The 19,067-nt window shown below is 37.6% G+C and overlaps 1 protein-coding gene across 13 annotated transcripts in view; it reads right to left on the bottom strand.

Moving 5' to 3' along the window:
* Nucleotides 1–19,067, bottom strand: part of LOC128627868 (lysine-specific demethylase 6A-like) — a 235,619-nt gene that overhangs the window by 161,942 nt on the left and 54,610 nt on the right. Inside the window, exon 1 of one of the 13 annotated variants that reach the window (XM_053668194.1) lies at nucleotides 1,883–2,014. The exons of the other annotated variants lie outside the window; for them this stretch is intronic. Coding sequence (XP_053524169.1) covers nucleotides 1,883–1,921 — 39 coding nt within the window. The 5' untranslated portion in view covers nucleotides 1,922–2,014. Of the gene's footprint in view, nucleotides 1–1,882; nucleotides 2,015–19,067 lie in introns of those variants that run through there. 13 annotated transcript variants of the gene reach the window in all.

Here is a 19,067-nt window from a genome sequence, read left to right as displayed (position 1 = left end):
AGGCAAGAAGGGGTTGGAAAGAAGTATTCCAAGTCATGAAAATCAAAGACCTACAACCAAGATTGCTCTATCCAGCAAAGCTTTCATTTAGAATGGAAGGACAGATAAAGTGCTTCTCAGATAAGGTCAAGTTCAAGGAGTTCATCATTACCAAGCCCTTATTATATGAAATGACAAAGGCATTTATCTAAGAAAAAGAAGACAAAAAATATGCACAGTGAAAGGACAGCAAACTCAGTTATTAAGAACTACACCTAAAACAAAAGCAAACTAAGAAGACAGCTAGATCAGGAGTGAACCATAGAAATGAAGATCAAATGGAGGGTTACTAACAGGAAAGTGGGAGAAGGAGAAGGAGGAAGAAGGTATAGAAAATAAGTAGCATAGATGGTAGGTAGAAAATAGACAGGGGGCAAGCAGAGTATGGGAAATATAGAATCTAAAGAACTTGTGACACATGGACATAAACTAAAGAGGGGGAACAGTGAGGGAGGAGTGTGCAGGGTGGAGGGGAATGAAGGGGGGAAATAGAACAAATATAATGGAATAATAAATAAGATATATTTAAAAGAAGAAAATTTACAAGAAGCACCTTGATACCTCCTTTACAGAAGTTTTGGAATATAAAACAAGAAGTGTAAAGAACAAAGAAGACTACATCAATTTAAAATCTTCTACACAGCAAAAGAACAATTAAAATAAAAGGAGAACCTAAAAAATGGGAGAAAATTTGTAAAAACCATATGACTATCACAAGTTAACACCCAAAATATGAAAATAGCTCATATAATTCAACAAAACCCCAAATCTTATGAAAAGTAGACAGAAGAAGTAAACTGCTATTTTTCCAAAGGAGATATCCAAATGGCCAAGCAGTACATGAACAGATAGATGATCAATATTAAATTGTCAGGAAATACAATAAAAATCAGATTGAGGCACCTTACATCTATTAGTATGTGTTTAGAATTATCAAAGAAAAAACACCCAGAGACCCCTATGTTCATTGTAGCACTATTTATAAACACCACACTAAAGTTTGCTAAAAACTTACAAAGACCCATGAGCACCAAAAACACTATAGATGTCCTCACTATGCTTTGTGCATCTTGAGGAGAAGGCAAAAACCCAGCACTTGAGGGCACCCTAGTCAGAGTGCTGTCTTTCCCAGGTAGCTCAAGATACAGAACTGGCTCCTGCAACCACTGATTGCTATTGTTCCCATCAGGTGGCCCAGGGGAAGGTACAGGCAGTAGGTGACCTTGGCCTGTACCAGAGCTCCACCCAAAATGTACCAGAACCAAATACTGGTGGCCAAATTCAGATAATAGCAGGGAACAACCTGATTAAACTACATAAACAATATACCCAAAGGATAGTTCAGGCAGATACCAGAGCCTCAGTGGAGCAAATGCCACTCTATGAGTTTGGACCCTATAGAGTGACTTGTCAAATGTGGTCCTGACCAGTCCTCATGGCCAGAAATCAAGAGGTCAATACATACACATGTTCCAACAACAATGAAGACCCAACTACAAAACTGGGCACTCACCATACATGAGAGCCAGTCCTGGAACAACCAGCGTAGGTGATAAAAGTCTATACCATGCGACCCACAAGACACCTACAACCTAAAGTCACCCCAACAAGAGTGGGAGATGTTCCAACTTCACATAACACACAGAAACAAACACAGAGATGGTCACAAAGTGAGGAGACTAAGAAGTATGTCCAAAGTGGGAGAATTGGACATAACTCCAGGAAAAAAAAGCAGTGAACAAATGGAAACAATAAATATGCCAGGCAGAGACTTCAAAACAGTACTGTAAAAATACTCAGTGATCCCTGGCCAGGCGTTTTAGTTGTTGAGTGTTGTCCGTACACCAAAAAGCTGAGGGTTTGATTCTTGATCAGGGTACATAGCCAGGTAGCAGATTTGATGCCTGGATGAAGCACATACAGAAGGTAACCAGTCAATGTATCTGTCACATGGATGTTTCTCTTTCTCTCTCCCCCTTCTTCTCTGTAAAATCAAAAAATATATCCTCTGGTGGGAATTTTTTAAAAAGAACATTCAATAAACTTAGGCAAAGAGCACATGAACTTAGAACTTTAATGAGATATAGAAACCATAAAGATGACAGAAATAAAAAGTACAATTAACTGCAATTAAAAATACCCTAGATGAAATCAACAACAGAATGAATAAAGCAGAGAATCAACTCTGCAATTAGAAAGACAAGAAAGCTGAAAAATAACCCAATAAGAACAACAAAATAAGAAAAAAATCCAAAATACTGAGAATAGTTTAAAAAATCTCTGAGACAACATCAGGTGTAACACCATTCACCATAAGAGATACCAGAAGGAAAAGACAGAAAAAAGCCACTATATACTATTTGAAGAAATAATGACTGAAAATTCCCTAAACTGGTGAAGAAAATAAATGCCCAAGTCCAGAAAGCATATATAGTCACAAAAAGAAGAACCCAAAGAGGCCCATACCAAGATGCATCACAATTAAAATGGCATAGGTAAAGACAAAGGATCTTAAAAGCATCAAGAAAAAAGCTGTTACCTACTGACTGCTTTAAGGAAGTTCCCATAAAGCTGTCAGCTAATTTCTCAACAGAAACTATTCAGGGCAGAGGGATGGTCTGAAATAGCCAAAATGAAGATAAAGAATAACCTACAAAGAAAACTACCTATGCAGAAAGCCTATCTTTCAGAACCAAAAAACTGACGAAGCGTCCTACAGACAAGAAAAACTTAAATAAAATGTTTGAAAATATTATAAAAAATGAATATACATATAAATAAAAATGGCAATAACTAATACCTATCAATAAACACTGTAACATAAACAGATTAAATGGTCAAATAAAAAACACAATTTGGCTTAATGGATAAGAACACAGTATTTACACAGACCTGTTTACAAAGACACACTTCAGATCTAAAGACACAGAGTCTAAACTTATAAATGTATGGGCAAAGATATTTCATGCAAGAAGAAACAAACAAACAAAAAAAGGGTAGTTTACCTCAGATAAAATACAAAGGCTGTAACCAAAGACAAATATGGACATTATATAATGATAAAGGGATCAATCTAGTAAGAGGATATAACTCTAGTACACATTTATGGATCCAATGCAGAAGCCTCAAATATATAAAGCAAATACTGACAAAAAAAGAGACAGAAATACAGTAATATACAGGACTTAAACACTGTGCTCACATTAACAGATACATCATCCAAACCATAAATCAATAAAAAACCAGTGGCCTTAAATAACACACCAGTCCAGATTTATTTCTGTTTTCATAATTTTTCATCCTCAAGAAGCAGAATAGATATACTTTTTAGATCCACATGGAACATTTTTAATGAGAGATCACACATTTGACTGCAAAACAAGTAGCAATAAATTTCAGAGGTCTGAAAAATTATCAAGCACTTGCTCCAATCACAATGGCACAAAACTAAAAAATCAGTGAAAGACAAGTAAAAAACAAACACATGAAGGCTAAATAATACATCAAAACAACCAAAAAAAGGGGGCCGAAGAGTTTTAAAAAAATCAAAGGTTAAAAGAAAAGCTGAGACAATTAAAAGAAACAAAACTCTTTTATGGGAAATGAAACAGTTCTAACAGAAAAATTCATAGCAATACAAGCTTAATGCAAGAAACAAGAAAAATCTCAAATAAACACTCTAACTTTACACTTAAATAAGAGAGAAGAACTAATCACAAATCCAGCAGGAGCTAAAATATTTTTGAAGTGTAATAAATACAATGGAATTTTTAAAAACAATAAAAAAAATCATCAAAACCAAGAATGCATTTCATGAAAAGAAAGATGAAACTTCAACAAGACTTACTAAGAGAAAAAAGAGAACCAAAATAAATAAGAAATGAAAGAGAAGTGAAAGCTGACTCCACAAAAATATAAAAAATTATAAAATAATACTATGAACAATCATGCTGCACTAAACTGCACAATCTGAAAGAAAATTCTTAGAAACATACATTTTTTCACAAATTAATCAAGAAGAAAGAGAAAATATAAATATACTGGTAACTACAAACAAAACCAAATTATTAACTAAAGAAAAGGCTTGGACCAAATGGTTTTCAGATGAATTTTACCATTCAATGAATAACTAAAAGCTATCCTCAACTATTTTCAAAAACAGAAATTAGGAGGCTAGCATTACCCTGATCCCCAAATCAGACAGAAACATTATAAAACAATTACAGTATAGGCCAAACTCCCTGATGAAAAGATAAAAGAAGCCTCAAGAAAATGTGGGCAAACTGAATGCAGCAATACATTAAGAATATACCACATATCTGGCCAAAATGGAGGAGTAGGTGGAAACACTGTGCTTCCTTGCACAACCAAATTTAAAGACAACAAAGATTTAGAAACAAAACCACAACCAGAACAGACAGAAAACTGAAATGTACATAACTCCGACAACCATTAAGGTCTTAATGGTCTCAACCAGACCATTAAGAGGGGCAGAGTCGGTGGCTGGCAGAGACGGGTTGTGGCAGGAAAAGGTGATGGCTGCCAGACCTGGGAGCACAGGCAGCATGGGGCTGACCACAGCCACACATACCCAGAGCCCCAGCTATGGGAAATAAAGCCTAAAAGCACCAATTGAAAAGGTGCCAGGAGAGACTCCTAGCCTCACAGGAAGATTTCCTTGGAGAGACCCACAGGGACATACACAAGCCCACCCACTCAGGAACCAGCACCAGAAGGGCCCAATTTACTTGTGGGAAGCACCAGAGGGCACTGAAATCCTAGAGCAGAACAAACACCACTGTTCCTTCTCTGACCCCGCCCCCACATACAGTATCATCAACCCAGTGACTAGGTTGCCCTGCCCTGGTGAACACCTAAGGCTCTGCCAATCATACGTAAGAGTAGCAACCTGACCAAAACATTATGGCTCAAGCAGAAGAACAGCTCAAAGCCCCAGAGCCAATACTTCTAAGCAACCAAGAGATAACCAACCTATCAGATGCACAGTTCAAAACAGGTGATCAGGATGCTCACAGAACTGGTTGATTTTAGTCATAAATTAGAGGAACAAATGAAGGTTAAACTAAGTGAAACGAAGGGAAATGCACAGGAAACCAATAGTAATGGAAAGGAAACTGGGACTCAAATAAAGGGAGAGAACCAAAACGAAGAAAAAAATGACCAAACAGAAAAGAATGAAGAAATAAGAATTCAACAAAATGAGGAGATGCTTAGGAACCTCCAGGACATCTTTAAACATTCCAACATCCAAATTATAGGGGTACCAGAAGGGGAAGAGCAACAGCCACAAGTGGAACACTTATTTGAACAAATAATAAAGGACAACTTCCACAATCTGGCAAAGGCAGTAGACTTCCAGAAAATCCAGAAAGCTCAGAGAGTCCCAAAGAAGTTGGACATAAGAAGGTGTGTACCAAGGCACATCATCATTACACTAGCCAAGATTAAAATGAAGGAGAGAACCCCAGAAGCAGGAACAGATAAAGGAACAGTCACCTACAAAGGACTTCCCATCAAACTGTCAGCTGATTTCTCAAAAGAGACCTGATAGGCAAGAAGGGGCTGGAAAGAAGCATTCCAAGTCATGAAAGGCAAGGACCTCCATCCAAGATTGCTCTATCCAGCAAAGCTTTCATTTAGAATGGAAGGACAGATAAAGTGCTTCTCAGATAAGGTCATGTTTAAGGAGTTAAAGGCCTTACATGAAATGTTAAAGGGGCTTATCTAAGAAAGAGAAGAACCAAAACCTGTGATCCATAAAATGACAACAAGCTCATAATTATCAATAAGTGAACCTAAATAGAAACAAGCAAACAACACCTAATCCAACAACTAGATAAGGAAAAGAATCAGAGAAATGGATCTCACGTGGAGGGTTTTTAGTGGGCAGCAGTGGGGGATACAGGGAATAAAAAGCATAACTGGTAAGCATAACACAGATGGGGAGGGATGAGGAACAGTATAGGAAATAGAGAAGTCAGAGAACTTACAACCACAGACATGAACTAAGGGTTGAGTATGCTGGATTCGGGGGGATTGCAGGGCAGAGAGGGATAAAGGGGGGTGAAAATGAGAAAACTGTAATAGTACAATAAATAAAATACACTTGAAAAAGTATCAAAACAGATAGAAACAGATAAGGTTTAGACCAATTAAGAGTGATGATTGAATCAGTTATAAAATTCTCAGCCAGCACAGAAAATATCAGGATTACACAAGTTTACTCATTAATTCTACTGAACATTTAAGGAAGAATGAAAACCAACTCTTGTAGTACTCTTCCAAAAGAAGGAGGGAACACTTCCATACTCATTTTACAATAACATGATACAAAATCCAGACAAGAATACTACAAAAAGGAGAAAGCTATACATAAAAGTCTCTAATAAAATACACATACAAAATTCTCAATAGACTATCAGACAATGGCTTCAACATACAATGAAAAGATTATGCATCATTACCTAGTGGGATTTAAAACTGGAATACAAGAATGATTAAAGCATATATGTAATCAACAAATGTGATGCACCATATTAATAAAACAAAATTTATATTTTTCAAATTTTAAAAGCATTTCAGAAAGTACAAATCAACTGATAACAAAAACTCAAAACCTGAATATAGAGGAAAGACATATCAACGTAATAAAGGCCGAATACCACAAGAGCACAACTAACTAATCAAATAACAAGTATTGTTCCTCTACTCTGTTCCTACATGTACAATGGACAGAACTTTGACCTCCAGGTTTTCTCAAAAAAGACCTTACAGGCAAGAAGGGGCTGGAAAGAAGTATTCCAAGTCATGAAATCCAAAGACCTACAACCAAGATTGCTCTATCCAGCAAAACTTTCATTTAGAATGGAAGGACAGATAAAGTGCTTCTCAGATAAGATCAAATTCAAGGAGCTCATCATCACCAAGCCCTTATTATATGAAATGTTAAAGGAACTTATCTAAGAAGAAGAAGTTAAAGAAACATGAACAGTGAAAGGACAACAAACTCACAGTTATTAACAACCACACCTAAAACAAAAGCAAAGTAAAAGGACAGCTAGATCAGGAGTGGAAACATAGAGATGAAGATCACATGGAGGGTTAGCAACAGGGGAGTGTGAAAAGGAGAAGGGGGGAGAAGGTACAGAAAATAAGTAGCATAGACAGTAGACAGAAAATAGATGGGGGGGCAAGAATAGTATGGGAAATATAGAATCTAAAGAACTTGAGACACATGGTCATAAACTAAAGGGGGGTAATGGTGGGGGAGGGTTGTGCAGGGTGGAGGGGAATGAAGGAGGGGAAATAGAACAAATGTAAAGGAATAATCAATAAAATATACTGGAAAAAAAAAAAAAACCAGATACAGAAAGGGAAATAAAACTAGATCACCTTCTTCCACCAATATGAGAATAAGCTCAAAATGGAATAAAGACCTAAATGTAAAATCAAAACCATAAATCTAGCAGAAAACTTGTAAGAAGTAAATTCTTTGACATAATTCTAAGCTGTACTGTCACTGAAATATCTCCTTGAGGTGCCAAGGAAAATAAAATGCAACTATATCACACTAAAGAGTTTTCCCCCACTTATTTTTCATTGTTCAAGAGGTTTTCTGCCTTGCCCCCATCACAACCCAACCCCTTAGCCCTACTTACCTCCACCCTTGCCTAACCCCGTTATTGTCCGTTTGTTCTCTACAATAAAGAGTTCTTTTTTAAATTGATTTTAGAAATAGGAAGGAGAGACAGAGGGACAAAAGGGAGAAAAAGAGACAGTGATTTGTTTTCCACTTATTTATGCATTTATTGGTTGATTATTGTATGTGCCCTCTTCAACCCATAACCATGGCATATAGATGAGGACAGCACTAATTGAACACCAGGCATGACTAACAGTTTTTACCCAGCAAAAGCAACCTTCAACGAAATAAAAAGACAACCTACCATAGGGGGAAAGAAAAACTTCAACAATGATACAGCATAAAGAAGTTAATGTCCAAAGTTGTAAAGATTACATACAATTTAAAAGTAGGAAAAAAATCTGAAAAATGGTAAGTCTTGTCAAGATGAGGGAAGAGGTAAATATGGTACTCAAATTCATCACATGACCACATCAAAGTTACAAGTAAACTATAAGACAACCATAAATGAGAACTGCTTGAAATCTGGCTGAATGTAAGCCCTACAATTTACACCATAAAGAGAAATCACACTAAGGCTGGCAGGAGTGGTAGAGATGCAGTTCAGGCTAATTTTACACCCACAAGGTGTTGATAAAATTGGGAGGGACATTTGGCTGTAGAGATTCCCCCTGCAGGGAAAGAAGTCACAGCCCCACATCAGGCCTCTCAGTCCAGGGTTCCCATGACAGGAAGAGAAGTGCCCATAATTTCTACCTGTAAAAAAGCCAACAGGGACTGATGGTGAGGGAGAAAGTGGATAGCGAAGTCCCAGATGTTTCTCTTAAAGGGACTGCACATGGACTTTCCTTAGACTCCCTTACTCTGAGCTCTAATACTCAGGCAGCAGCTCAAAAAGTACAAGGACTTAGGAGGAAGATCTGATCTGTCTGGCATCAGGGAAAGAGTTGCGGGACAGTTTCCTCCCAGAGATAAGGGCTGGCACAGACCATTTTTCCTTTGCTGAGTCACCTCCCACACAGATGGCAAAAGGATACCCTAACTAAGTCTCCTATCAACATAGCTCACACTGTTCATCTTTCCCTGGTGATTCTGAGACCTAGAACCACAAAACTTCCAGGACAACCCAAGACATTACAAATGTTTTGTTTTGGCTCATTGCTGATACTTCCTTAAATCTTTCAAAGGGTCAGAAATCCAGACAAGTAGCATCTGGCTTCAGCACGTCACCTAGGTGTCTCTAAACCTATTATGAGTAGCAGCCATCTGCAGATCACTATGTAGCTCACTCCAGGTGGCACTGGGCAGCACACAGGCAGCAGCTGACCTTGACCTGCACCTGCCAGGAGTTCCCAAAGTCAGCACACCCAGTAGACAGGTTCTGACCACAATGATGCACCACAACCACCTGAAAGAACACAGTAAAGGGGAACAATCAACAGGGCAACAGAGACCCGCTTAAGTGAGTTCTGCTTTGTGGGGTCTGCTTTTGAACAGCAGAATTATCTGCTGTGGTGAAAACCAGTCAATATCACCTATCAGCCTGGGAGTAAAGCCCTCCCACTGATATGATAATAACAATTAATGCTCACCTAGAACAGGGGCACGTACACTGCCCACATTGGGTAGTGTACCTGAAGTGTCCAACTTGGGTGAACAAAGAGAATGCACCACTGGACTCTACAGAACAGCTACTACATTAGACCACTGTACCATGACTGGGAGATATAGCATCTCTACCTAATACAAACACAGGGAGGTGGTCAGAATAAAAAGTAAAAGAAGTAATTCCCAAATAAAACAAAACTCCTGAAAGATTAAATAACAATCTACTACATGCACAGTTCAAAACACTTGTGGCAGCTCAGTAACTTAGAAGATGATCTTGATGACAACATACACAAAAAGACAAAAACATTAAAAAGTTGTCAGAAATAAAGAATATAATAACTGACATGAATAATATTAGCCCCTGCTGGGGTGCTCAGTGGTTGAAGCATAATCCTGATATGCCATGATTCCAGGTCAGGGCTCATACAAGAATCAACGAACAAATGCATCAGTAAACATATTCTATCTCTCTCTGTCCTTCTCTCCCAAAACATGCAATAAAAAATTAGAAGAGAAAGAGCAAGCAAAGTATTGTAAACTTATTTGAACAAATAATGATGAAATCTTCTTTATCCTGTGAAGGAAATAGATACACAAAACCAGTAAACAAAAAAGAATCCCAATCAATACAAACCCAAAGAAACCCACACCAAGACACAAGAAAAAGAAATTGATGTTAAAGTCAAAGAGAGAACTGTAGAAGCTGTCACCTACAAGGGGGCCCCCAAAACACTGTCAGCTGATTTCTCAACAGATGTTTTGCAGGCCAGAGGGACTAGAAAGACATTAAAAAAAAAAAGAAAAGCAGAGACCTATAACCAAGTACTTAACTAGCAGGGCTATCATTTAACATTGAAACAGAGATTAAGAGCTACCCAGTGAAGAAAAATCTAACAGAATTCATCACCACCAAACCAGTATTACAATAAATGCACAGAATTTTGTCTATGAAGATGATCAAAAATATGTACAATACAATATCAGTAACTACATTCCTCTCAACAATTATTTAAAAAATGGATTAAATGTTGCAATAAAAAACATACAGTAGTTGAATGGGTAATGAAGCCAGATGCTTACAAATGCTGTCTACAAGAGACTCACTTTAGATTGTAAACACATGGACTGAAGCTAAAGGGATGGAAAAAGGTATTTCATACAAACGGAAATGAAAAATACCAGCTGGAGCAGAAATACTTATGTCAGACAAAATAGACTTTAAAACGAAGATTATAGCAAAAGAGAAAAAGGGACTCAGCAATTTCATTTCTTTGTGTTTATTTGAAGAAAAGCAAAACAGTAGTTTGAAAAGACAGGCATACTTGTGTTCAATTAAGCATTCTTTACAATAGCCAGGATATGGAAGAAATCTACTGTCCATCAATAGATGACTGGATAAAGAATTATCTTTATATAAACAATGAAATGTGACTCAGACACATAATCTTACCATTTGTGAAAACTGATGGACTTACAGGTATTATGCTGAAATAAGTAACACAGGAAAAGCAAATGCCAGATGATTTCATTTATATGTGGAGCATAAAAAACAAAATGAATAGAAAAATTCATAGATACAGAGAACATTAATATAGAAGTAGGATTAAAGGCATAATGAAAAATGTGAAAGAATTAAGAGCTATAAATGTATAATTACAAAACAATCTTGGGGGCCAAAGTGCAGAATACAAAATATAGTTGATAACACTGTAATGCCTGGGTATGTTGTCAGGTGGGTACTACACTTATGGGGAGAAATATCATTGAAAGTTACATAAATATCTAATCACTGGGTTGTAAACCTAAGACTAATAAAATATTGTATGTCAACTATAACTGAAAATAAAAAAAATATTTTAATAACAGAAAATAAGGCAGAAAATCTGAATACATTTGAAAACACATGGACTGAAGCTACATTCCTCCAAAGATAAACAGATGGCCAACACTTATGAAAGGATGTTCAACATCACCAATCTTCAGGGAAATACAAATGAAACCACAATGAGATACCACTTTACACCTGTTCCAAATGGCCATCATAAATCATAAAGTAACAAGTGCTGCTGAGGAGATTGACAAAAAAAACATATCACACTGTTGGTGGGAATGCAGACCAGCACAGCTACTGTGGAAACCTAAATATGAAAATCAGAACTAGCTGAATATTTATTTGAACAAATCCAAATACTACACCAAAAGGCTATGTGAATCTCTACCTAAACTGAAGCATTATTTACAATAGCCAAGAAATAGAAGCAACATAAGTGTCCAACATTAACAGATAAATGGGGTATTACTTGGCTATAAAAAGGAATGAAACCTTGTCATTTGTGACATGAATAGAGCTAATGAAAAGCTACATGAAATACATCACAAAGGGAAAGACAAAAATATGATTTCATGTACACAGGGAATCTTAAACACAAAATAAATCAGCAAGATAGAAAGAAACTTATAAACATAGAACAAACTGACAGTTACCACTAAATACAAAGGGTAGGTGAAAGAGCAGGAGACTTTAAGAATTATAAATTGTAAGTTACAGAATGTCATGGGGATGTAAAATACGATGCAGGGAATATAGTCAATAATGTAATTAAGTACATATGATGTCAGATGGGTACTAGACTTATGCCAATCGCTTTGTAAGTTCCATACATTTCTGACCACTATGCTGTATTCTTCAAACTAACAACAGTGTAAGTGAACTATAATATTTTTTATTTAGTTTTAAAAATATAGAGCTCTTTTGTCTCAGACCCCAAAGTCCTATGTTACTTTTCTGGGAGCCGTAGTGACCTAGTTGTTATCATTCACAGGGGAAAAGCTCTAAATTGTGGACAGGGCACTTAAATGACAGTCACATACAAGAGACATAAAACTTAGTGCCAGTCATTCTAGCAAGTATGCTACTATTGAAAAGAGGAGTATTACTCACAACATCGTCACTGTTTTAGCTTTCAACAACAGAGTGGTGGTTCAGAGATTCTGCCAGGGGAAAAGTGGTTCACTGAGCTAAAAAACTCAAAGTAACTGATCCCTTCACAAGAAAATGTCTTGAAATATAAGCGTAAGGGCACTCTAAAAAGCAGTGGACATTTTCGTAAAAAGTAACATGGAAGTAACTGTTAAGATACATTAGAAGTAATAAAAACCTTATGATACTGTTTTACAAGAAGAAATATGTAGGTGTTGGACCTCATTTCTGCCATAAAGCCCCTGAAATCCTCAACATTTTCTAAGTGGTAAGAGCAATGAATGTGTCTTTTGTTATAATAATGAGGAAAATTTTGCAACGTTCCAACGTCATATAAGGATGGGGGTTGACCACTGGAAGAAACAACCATGTGATAGGTTTGAAATTTTCAGGCTCACCCTAATTCTAAACTCTGAGGAGCGAGGGACTGGACACTAAGTAATGACCAACAATAATCAACCACACGTGTGTAAAAAACTTCGCACAAAAACCGAAAAGGTGGGTCTGAAGAAATTTACCACTTCTACACATGTGAAAATACAGGGAGAATGTGAAGTACGGAAAACATTTTAGCTGCATGACCCTTCCCTCTACTCTTCCCTATGTATTTCCATTCTTGAATCTGGCTGTTTCTGAACAATCTTCTTTTACAACAAAACTAGTGACGTAGGGAGTAACGTTTTTGTCTGAGATGTAAGAGTCACAGCTCTTAATAAAGGCATTGTGGGAATCTCACATCCACAGTCAGTCAGAAACACGGGTGATGCCCTGCACTTGATGTTGGGAGAGAAAAAGGTAATCTTGTGGGATAAAGCACTTAACCTTTAGAGTCTGACACCAACCCCAAGTAGAAGTGAACTGAGTTTAGTTATAGAACACCCAAACAATATAGAAGAATGGCTTCATAGCACATGAGCAATAACCTATATATTATAATTGAGACAAAAATGGGAATCAACATGCCACAGAGTTTATACATACAAGACTATAAAAAGAGACAACTAGCAAAAGCAGTATGTAGGAACTCAATAAAAATCTCAAACAATAACTTCTAAAATTCTTCCTGCTAAGAAGCCAAAATTTAATTAGAATAATCTGTAGAAAACATATGTCCTGAAGGTCTACACAAAAACTAAACACCATATAATACAATTAGAAGAGCTTTACAGCTAGTCATATAGCAAGAAAAAATATAAAATTAAAGATAGCCCATTGTCATTCAAGGACATGCTGCATATATGCTTGAGACTATTACCTTCCAAACAAGAGTATCAATAAGCTTCCTTATGCAGGAAGGAAATATACTTCATAAAAATATTGCATGCATTCATTAATCAAATAAAGGAGAAAAATACAAGGCCATAGGGGGAAATGCAATTACCAGAACTCAAAATTAATATAGTGCATTAATATACTGTATGAATCACATTTCCAAGTTAGTATTATAAGATATACAGAGACACAATATTCAGACATATAATGGAAAAAAGGCAATAGATGCTTCTTGTGAGAATAACCAAATCACTGGTTTAGCAAACCTAACTTAACCATTTATAGATATATTCAATAACTAAAGCATTTCATATACATAAATTATGGTGGTAAGGTCTGTCCAAATAAAAATACAAATGCAAAAAATTATTTTAAGAAGTCAAATGGATATTCTGTAGTTAAAAATAACTAAATGAATTTAGAGGTCTCTAATAACTAATGAAGTTAGTGTATATCTGAAGTGGGCAGAATGAATGAGTAAATATATTTATATGACAGATTACATGCCACCAACAAAAAGAAAAAGAGGAAGAGGGAGAGGAGAGAAGAAAGAGGAACATGGTACACCATGGAGTGTACCAACACATCTGCATGGAATGCCAGAAGACAGGATAGTAAAGAAAAAACATTTCAAACACCAATAAAAATTAATGAAAACTTCAGAAAAAAACTTTGATTTGCATATGAACAACCTAACTAACTCCAACTGGAATAAACAAAAAGATTCATAGGTACACTGAGTAAACAGGAAGGAAGGAAGGAAGGAAGGAAGAAAGGAAGGAAGGAAGGAAGGAAGGAAGGAAGGAAGGAAGGAAGGAAGGAAGGAAGGAAGGAAGGAAGGAAAATTGGCTGGCTGCCAGGCAGGAATGGAGGGGTGAAGGAGAAGAAGAGAGGGAGGGAAGGGGGAGAGAGAGTAAACAGGAAGAAAGACAGGAAGGAAGGAAGGAAGCAAGGAAGGAAGGAAATCAAAGATAAGGAGAAAATCTTGAAAGCATCAACAATCACAAAAGAACTTCAATAGATTAGTGCCTCATTTTCCCTGATATTATTATAGCACCCCCCAAAAAGGCAGTGCTCACCAAAAATGTAAATCAAAAATCTTCCATTCCATGAATTAACATAATTGAGTGTGCTTTGTATTTCTTCTCCAAACTGATTTAAAAGCCAACTCTTTAATCACTCTCTGTATAATTATATTCTTGGGCCTTAAATACATACCAATGTATCAGTGTATTACTGACAGGACAATTGAGGTAGGGGAGCAAAGCTGCCTTGGGCTAAAGAAATTATTCTAAATAACAAGTCAAATATATAAGAAGAAGTGAAGAAAGTCAGAAGCAGCAATTAAAACAGCTAACTAAGAAAAATGAAAAAAAAAAAAAAAAAAAACAGCTGTGGCTGATGTGACTCAGTTGCTTGTGGGATTCTTTCATAAACCAAAGGTCACTGGTTCAAGTTCCTGGTCAGCATACATGCCTGGATTGTGGGTGTAGTTCAAGTTGGGGTACACATGGCAAACAAACAATCCATCTCTCTCACATCAATGTTTTTCTTCCTTTCTCTCTCTGCCCTCTCCTTTCCCTCCCCCTTCCCTCTAAAGTTAATAGGCATGTCTCTGGGTGAGGATGATCAAACAGAAAAGCCAAAAATATAATCTCTCCTTTTTAAATTAAAAAAATCAACAAGGTACATGTTAATATTAAACACTGCAGTGTATATACTGTAATATATCTGTTGGGGTTACAGTATTTATCAACACAATGTGCATAAAAATGGAAGACGAATAAAAAGTGCATAAAGCTATATTATGGTTACATTTCCATATCTTATGGCAATTATACTAGTATAAATGAAGGTAAATTCATTTAACTTTACATATATGGTAAGCCCTGAAACAATCAGTAAGGAAATAAAGCTAAAAATTATAATTAATAAAACAAAACAATTAACTTTAAAAAATGTTTCATACAAAAGAAGGCAGTAAAACAAGAACAGAGGTGAAAAATATACACATTGAAAATAAAAGTAGCCCTAGGTTGTGTGGCTCAATTGCCTGAGTACAGGCCTACAATCCAAAGGGCCACTGATTTCATTCCTAGTCAGGGCACAAGAGTAGTAGCAGGTCAGGTTCCCAGTTGGGGCATGAGAGAGGCAACCACACATTGATGTTTCTCTCCTCTCTCTCCCTCTTCCCCTCTCTAAATACAAACAAATAAATAATATATTTTTTAATTTTTTTATTGATTATGCTGTTATAGTTGTTCTATTCCCCCCTTCATTCCCTTCCACCCTACCCCACCTGTCCCCACCATTACCCCCCCTTTAGTTTATGACCATGTGTCTCAAGTTCTTTAGATTCTATATTTCCTATGCTATTCTTGCCCCCCCCATCTATTTTCTACCTACTGTCTATGCTACTTATTTTCTGAACCTTCTCCCCCCTTCTCCTCCTCCCACTCCCCTGTTGCTAACCCTCCTTGAGATCTTCATTTCTATGTTTCTGCTCCTGATCTAGCTGTCCTTTTACTTTGCTTTTGTTTTAGGTGTGGTTGTTAATAACTGTGAGTTTGTTGTCCTTTCACTGTTCATGTTTCTTTAACTTCTTTTTCTTAGCTAAGTCCCTTTAACATTTCATATAATAACGGCTTGGTGATGATGAGCTCCTTGGATTTGATCTTATCTGAGAAGCACTTTATCTGTCCTTCCATTCTAAATGAAAGTTTTGCTGGATAGAGCAATCTTGGATGTAGGTCTTTGGATTTCATGACTTGGAATACTTCTTTCCAGCCCCTTCTTGCCTGTAAGGTCTCTTTTAGAAATCTGCTGACAGTCTTATGGGGACTTCTTTGTAGGTGACTGTCCCCTTAGCTCTTGCTGCTTCTAGGATTCTCTCCTTCATTTTAATTTTGGCTTATGTAATGATGATGTGCCTTGGTGTGTTCCTTCTTGGGTCTAACTTTTTTGGGACTCTCTGAGCTTCCTGGATTTCCTGGAAGTCTATTTCCTTTGCTAGATTGGGGAAATTCTCCTTTACTATTTGTTCAAATAAGTTTTCCACTGGTGGCTGTGCCTTTCCCCCTTCTGGTACCCCTATAATTCGGATGTTGGAGCATTTAAAGATGTCCTGGAGGTTCCTAAGACTCTCCTCATTTCTTTGAATTCTTGCTTCTTCACTCTTTTCTGTTTGGCCATTATTTGCTTTCTTCTGGTCCACTCCATTGATTTGAGTCCCAGTTTCCTTTTCATTGCTACTAGTGTCCTGTGCAATTCCATTCATTTCAATTAGTTTCGCCTTCATATATGTGTCTAATTTGTGGCTATAATCAACAACTTCTGTGAGGATCCTGATCACCAGTGTTTTAAACTGTGCGTCTGAGAGTTTTGCTATTTCTTCATCACTTAGATTTATAGGCTCTGGGGCCTTGAGATCTTCTTGAGCCATTTTTGGTCTGTTTGCACCCTTTAAGTGTGAGGAGTGGAGCCTTGGACTCCCAGGTTGCTGGGTTGTGACACTGTATGTGGGGGCGTGGTCAGAACAGGGAAATGGGGGCACCCTCTGCTGTTTTGCACCTCTGGGTAGGAGCGGAGCCTTAGGTGGTTCACCAGGGCCGGGCCACTCAGAGTGGCTGGGTTATGACGCTGTATGTGGAGGTAGAGTCAGAGCGGGAAAATGGCGGTGCCCTCTGCTGCTGCTTGCCGCGGGGGACAGGCTGGGTCCTGGTCCAATCGTCCACTCCCTCGCTTGTCTATCCGCGCACAAATGCCGTACTACCGTCAACCCGCAGCCCTGCTCCCTTGCTGTTTCCCCACGGTAGCTCGCTTGGTTGTTCACTAGGTCCAACTCTGCGCCTGGATTCTGCGCTCCTGAGTCCATCTGACCGAGTTTTCCTGTGCAACCCCGCTCCACCAGCTGCTGGTTTTGCCCCTTACCGGGCAGACTGAAGAATTTGTTGTTAACAGACTTCCGAAAAGTTCAATTGTCTGTGTTCTGGCTGTGTTTTCTGTTGCTAATATTTAGTTGTCTCTAAAGTTGGTTGTGTGAGAAGGCACGGATATCCACCTATGCCTCCATCTTGGCGGAAGTTCCAAATAATATTTTTAAAAAAGAAAAGTAAAGTAGAATAACAGATAAAATCTAATATATGAATAGTAATGTTAAACAAGATCAAACAAGAATAGTTTTCTGGCTATAAAACCAGAAAAAAAATCAAACTATATATAGTTTTCAAGAGACATAATTTAGGTGAAAAAACACATTTTGTCCTACAATGTGGCTCAGTTGGAGCAACACCCTGTAAACCAAAGGTTGAGAGTTCGAACTAAGGTCAGATGGTGTGGGAGGGCCGTGGGGGGAAGGTGAGGGGCCAGGGTGTGCAGGAGGCAAGGGAGGCAAATCAATTAATGTTTCTGTCTTATATCAATGTTTCTTCCCTCCCTGCTGCTCTCTAAAATCAACACACATGTGCTCAGGTGAGAATTTTTAAAAACCACCATTTTGATTTTTGAAAGATGAAAAGCAATGAATATGCAAAGTTCCCCTTGTCTATGGTTTGCACTTCTCAGTTTCATTATCTATGGCCAACACAGATCCAAAATATTAAATGAAAAATTCCAGAAATAAACAATTTATTAATTTTAAATTGCATCCTGTCCTGAGGGGTGTGATAAAAGCTTATGCTGTCATCAAATCCTTCCAGGACATGAATCATCACTTTGTCAAGGGTCTGCAAAGTATCCTAGGGGTAACTCCATAACCCCAGAAATTGTTTATTAAAAACTGTATTTACTTTTATATGTTTAAACTTAAGTCACTGTCAAAGTGCCTATCGAGACATTTTTTCTGCTGCTCAAAACCATTTTTCAACTCATCAATTTTAATGCCTGTTAGTGCTTCTGCTGTTTTTTTTGTTTGTTTGTTTCTCCCTATTCACAAAATGTTTCCTTTGGAGAACTTTTTTCATCAGGGAAACAAAATAAAGATGTAGCTTAGGGCCAGACTGGGTGAATAGGGAGGGTGGAACATAGGGGTCATATCATTCATTGGTCAAAAAGTTATGAACAAGCCCTGGCTGGTGTAGCACCGTGGATTGAGTGCGGGCCTGTTGAACTAGACAATTGTGGTTCGATTCCCAGTCAGGGCACATGCCAGGGATGCAGGCCGGTTCCCTGCAGGCCAATTCCCAGCAGGGGATGCACAAAAGGCAACCATACATTGATGTTTCTCTCCCTTTCTCCTTCCCCCTTCCTCTCTAAAAATAAATAAATAAAATCTTTAAAAAAAAAGTGATGAACACTCAGTACTTGGCGGGCAGCTCTATTTGTTAATCACCCACTATGAGTGTGGCAACTACATTAAAAGAGTCTTCAAAAACAATTCACTGACATGAAAGACAATCTCTCATACCATTGCCATTATACCACTGCCAGATGGTACATGGATACAGGTGGGTTCCTAGAACACTCACCTAGTGGAAAAAGCCTATCAGGGACCCACTCTCCAGA

Source organism: Artibeus jamaicensis, unplaced genomic scaffold, assembly GCF_021234435.1.
Source record: "Artibeus jamaicensis isolate MK-2021 breed Jamaican fruit bat unplaced genomic scaffold, CSHL_Jam_final contig_478, whole genome shotgun sequence".
Taxonomy (NCBI): domain Eukaryota; kingdom Metazoa; phylum Chordata; class Mammalia; order Chiroptera; family Phyllostomidae; genus Artibeus; species Artibeus jamaicensis.
This window is presented reverse-complemented; position numbering and strand designations above follow the sequence as displayed.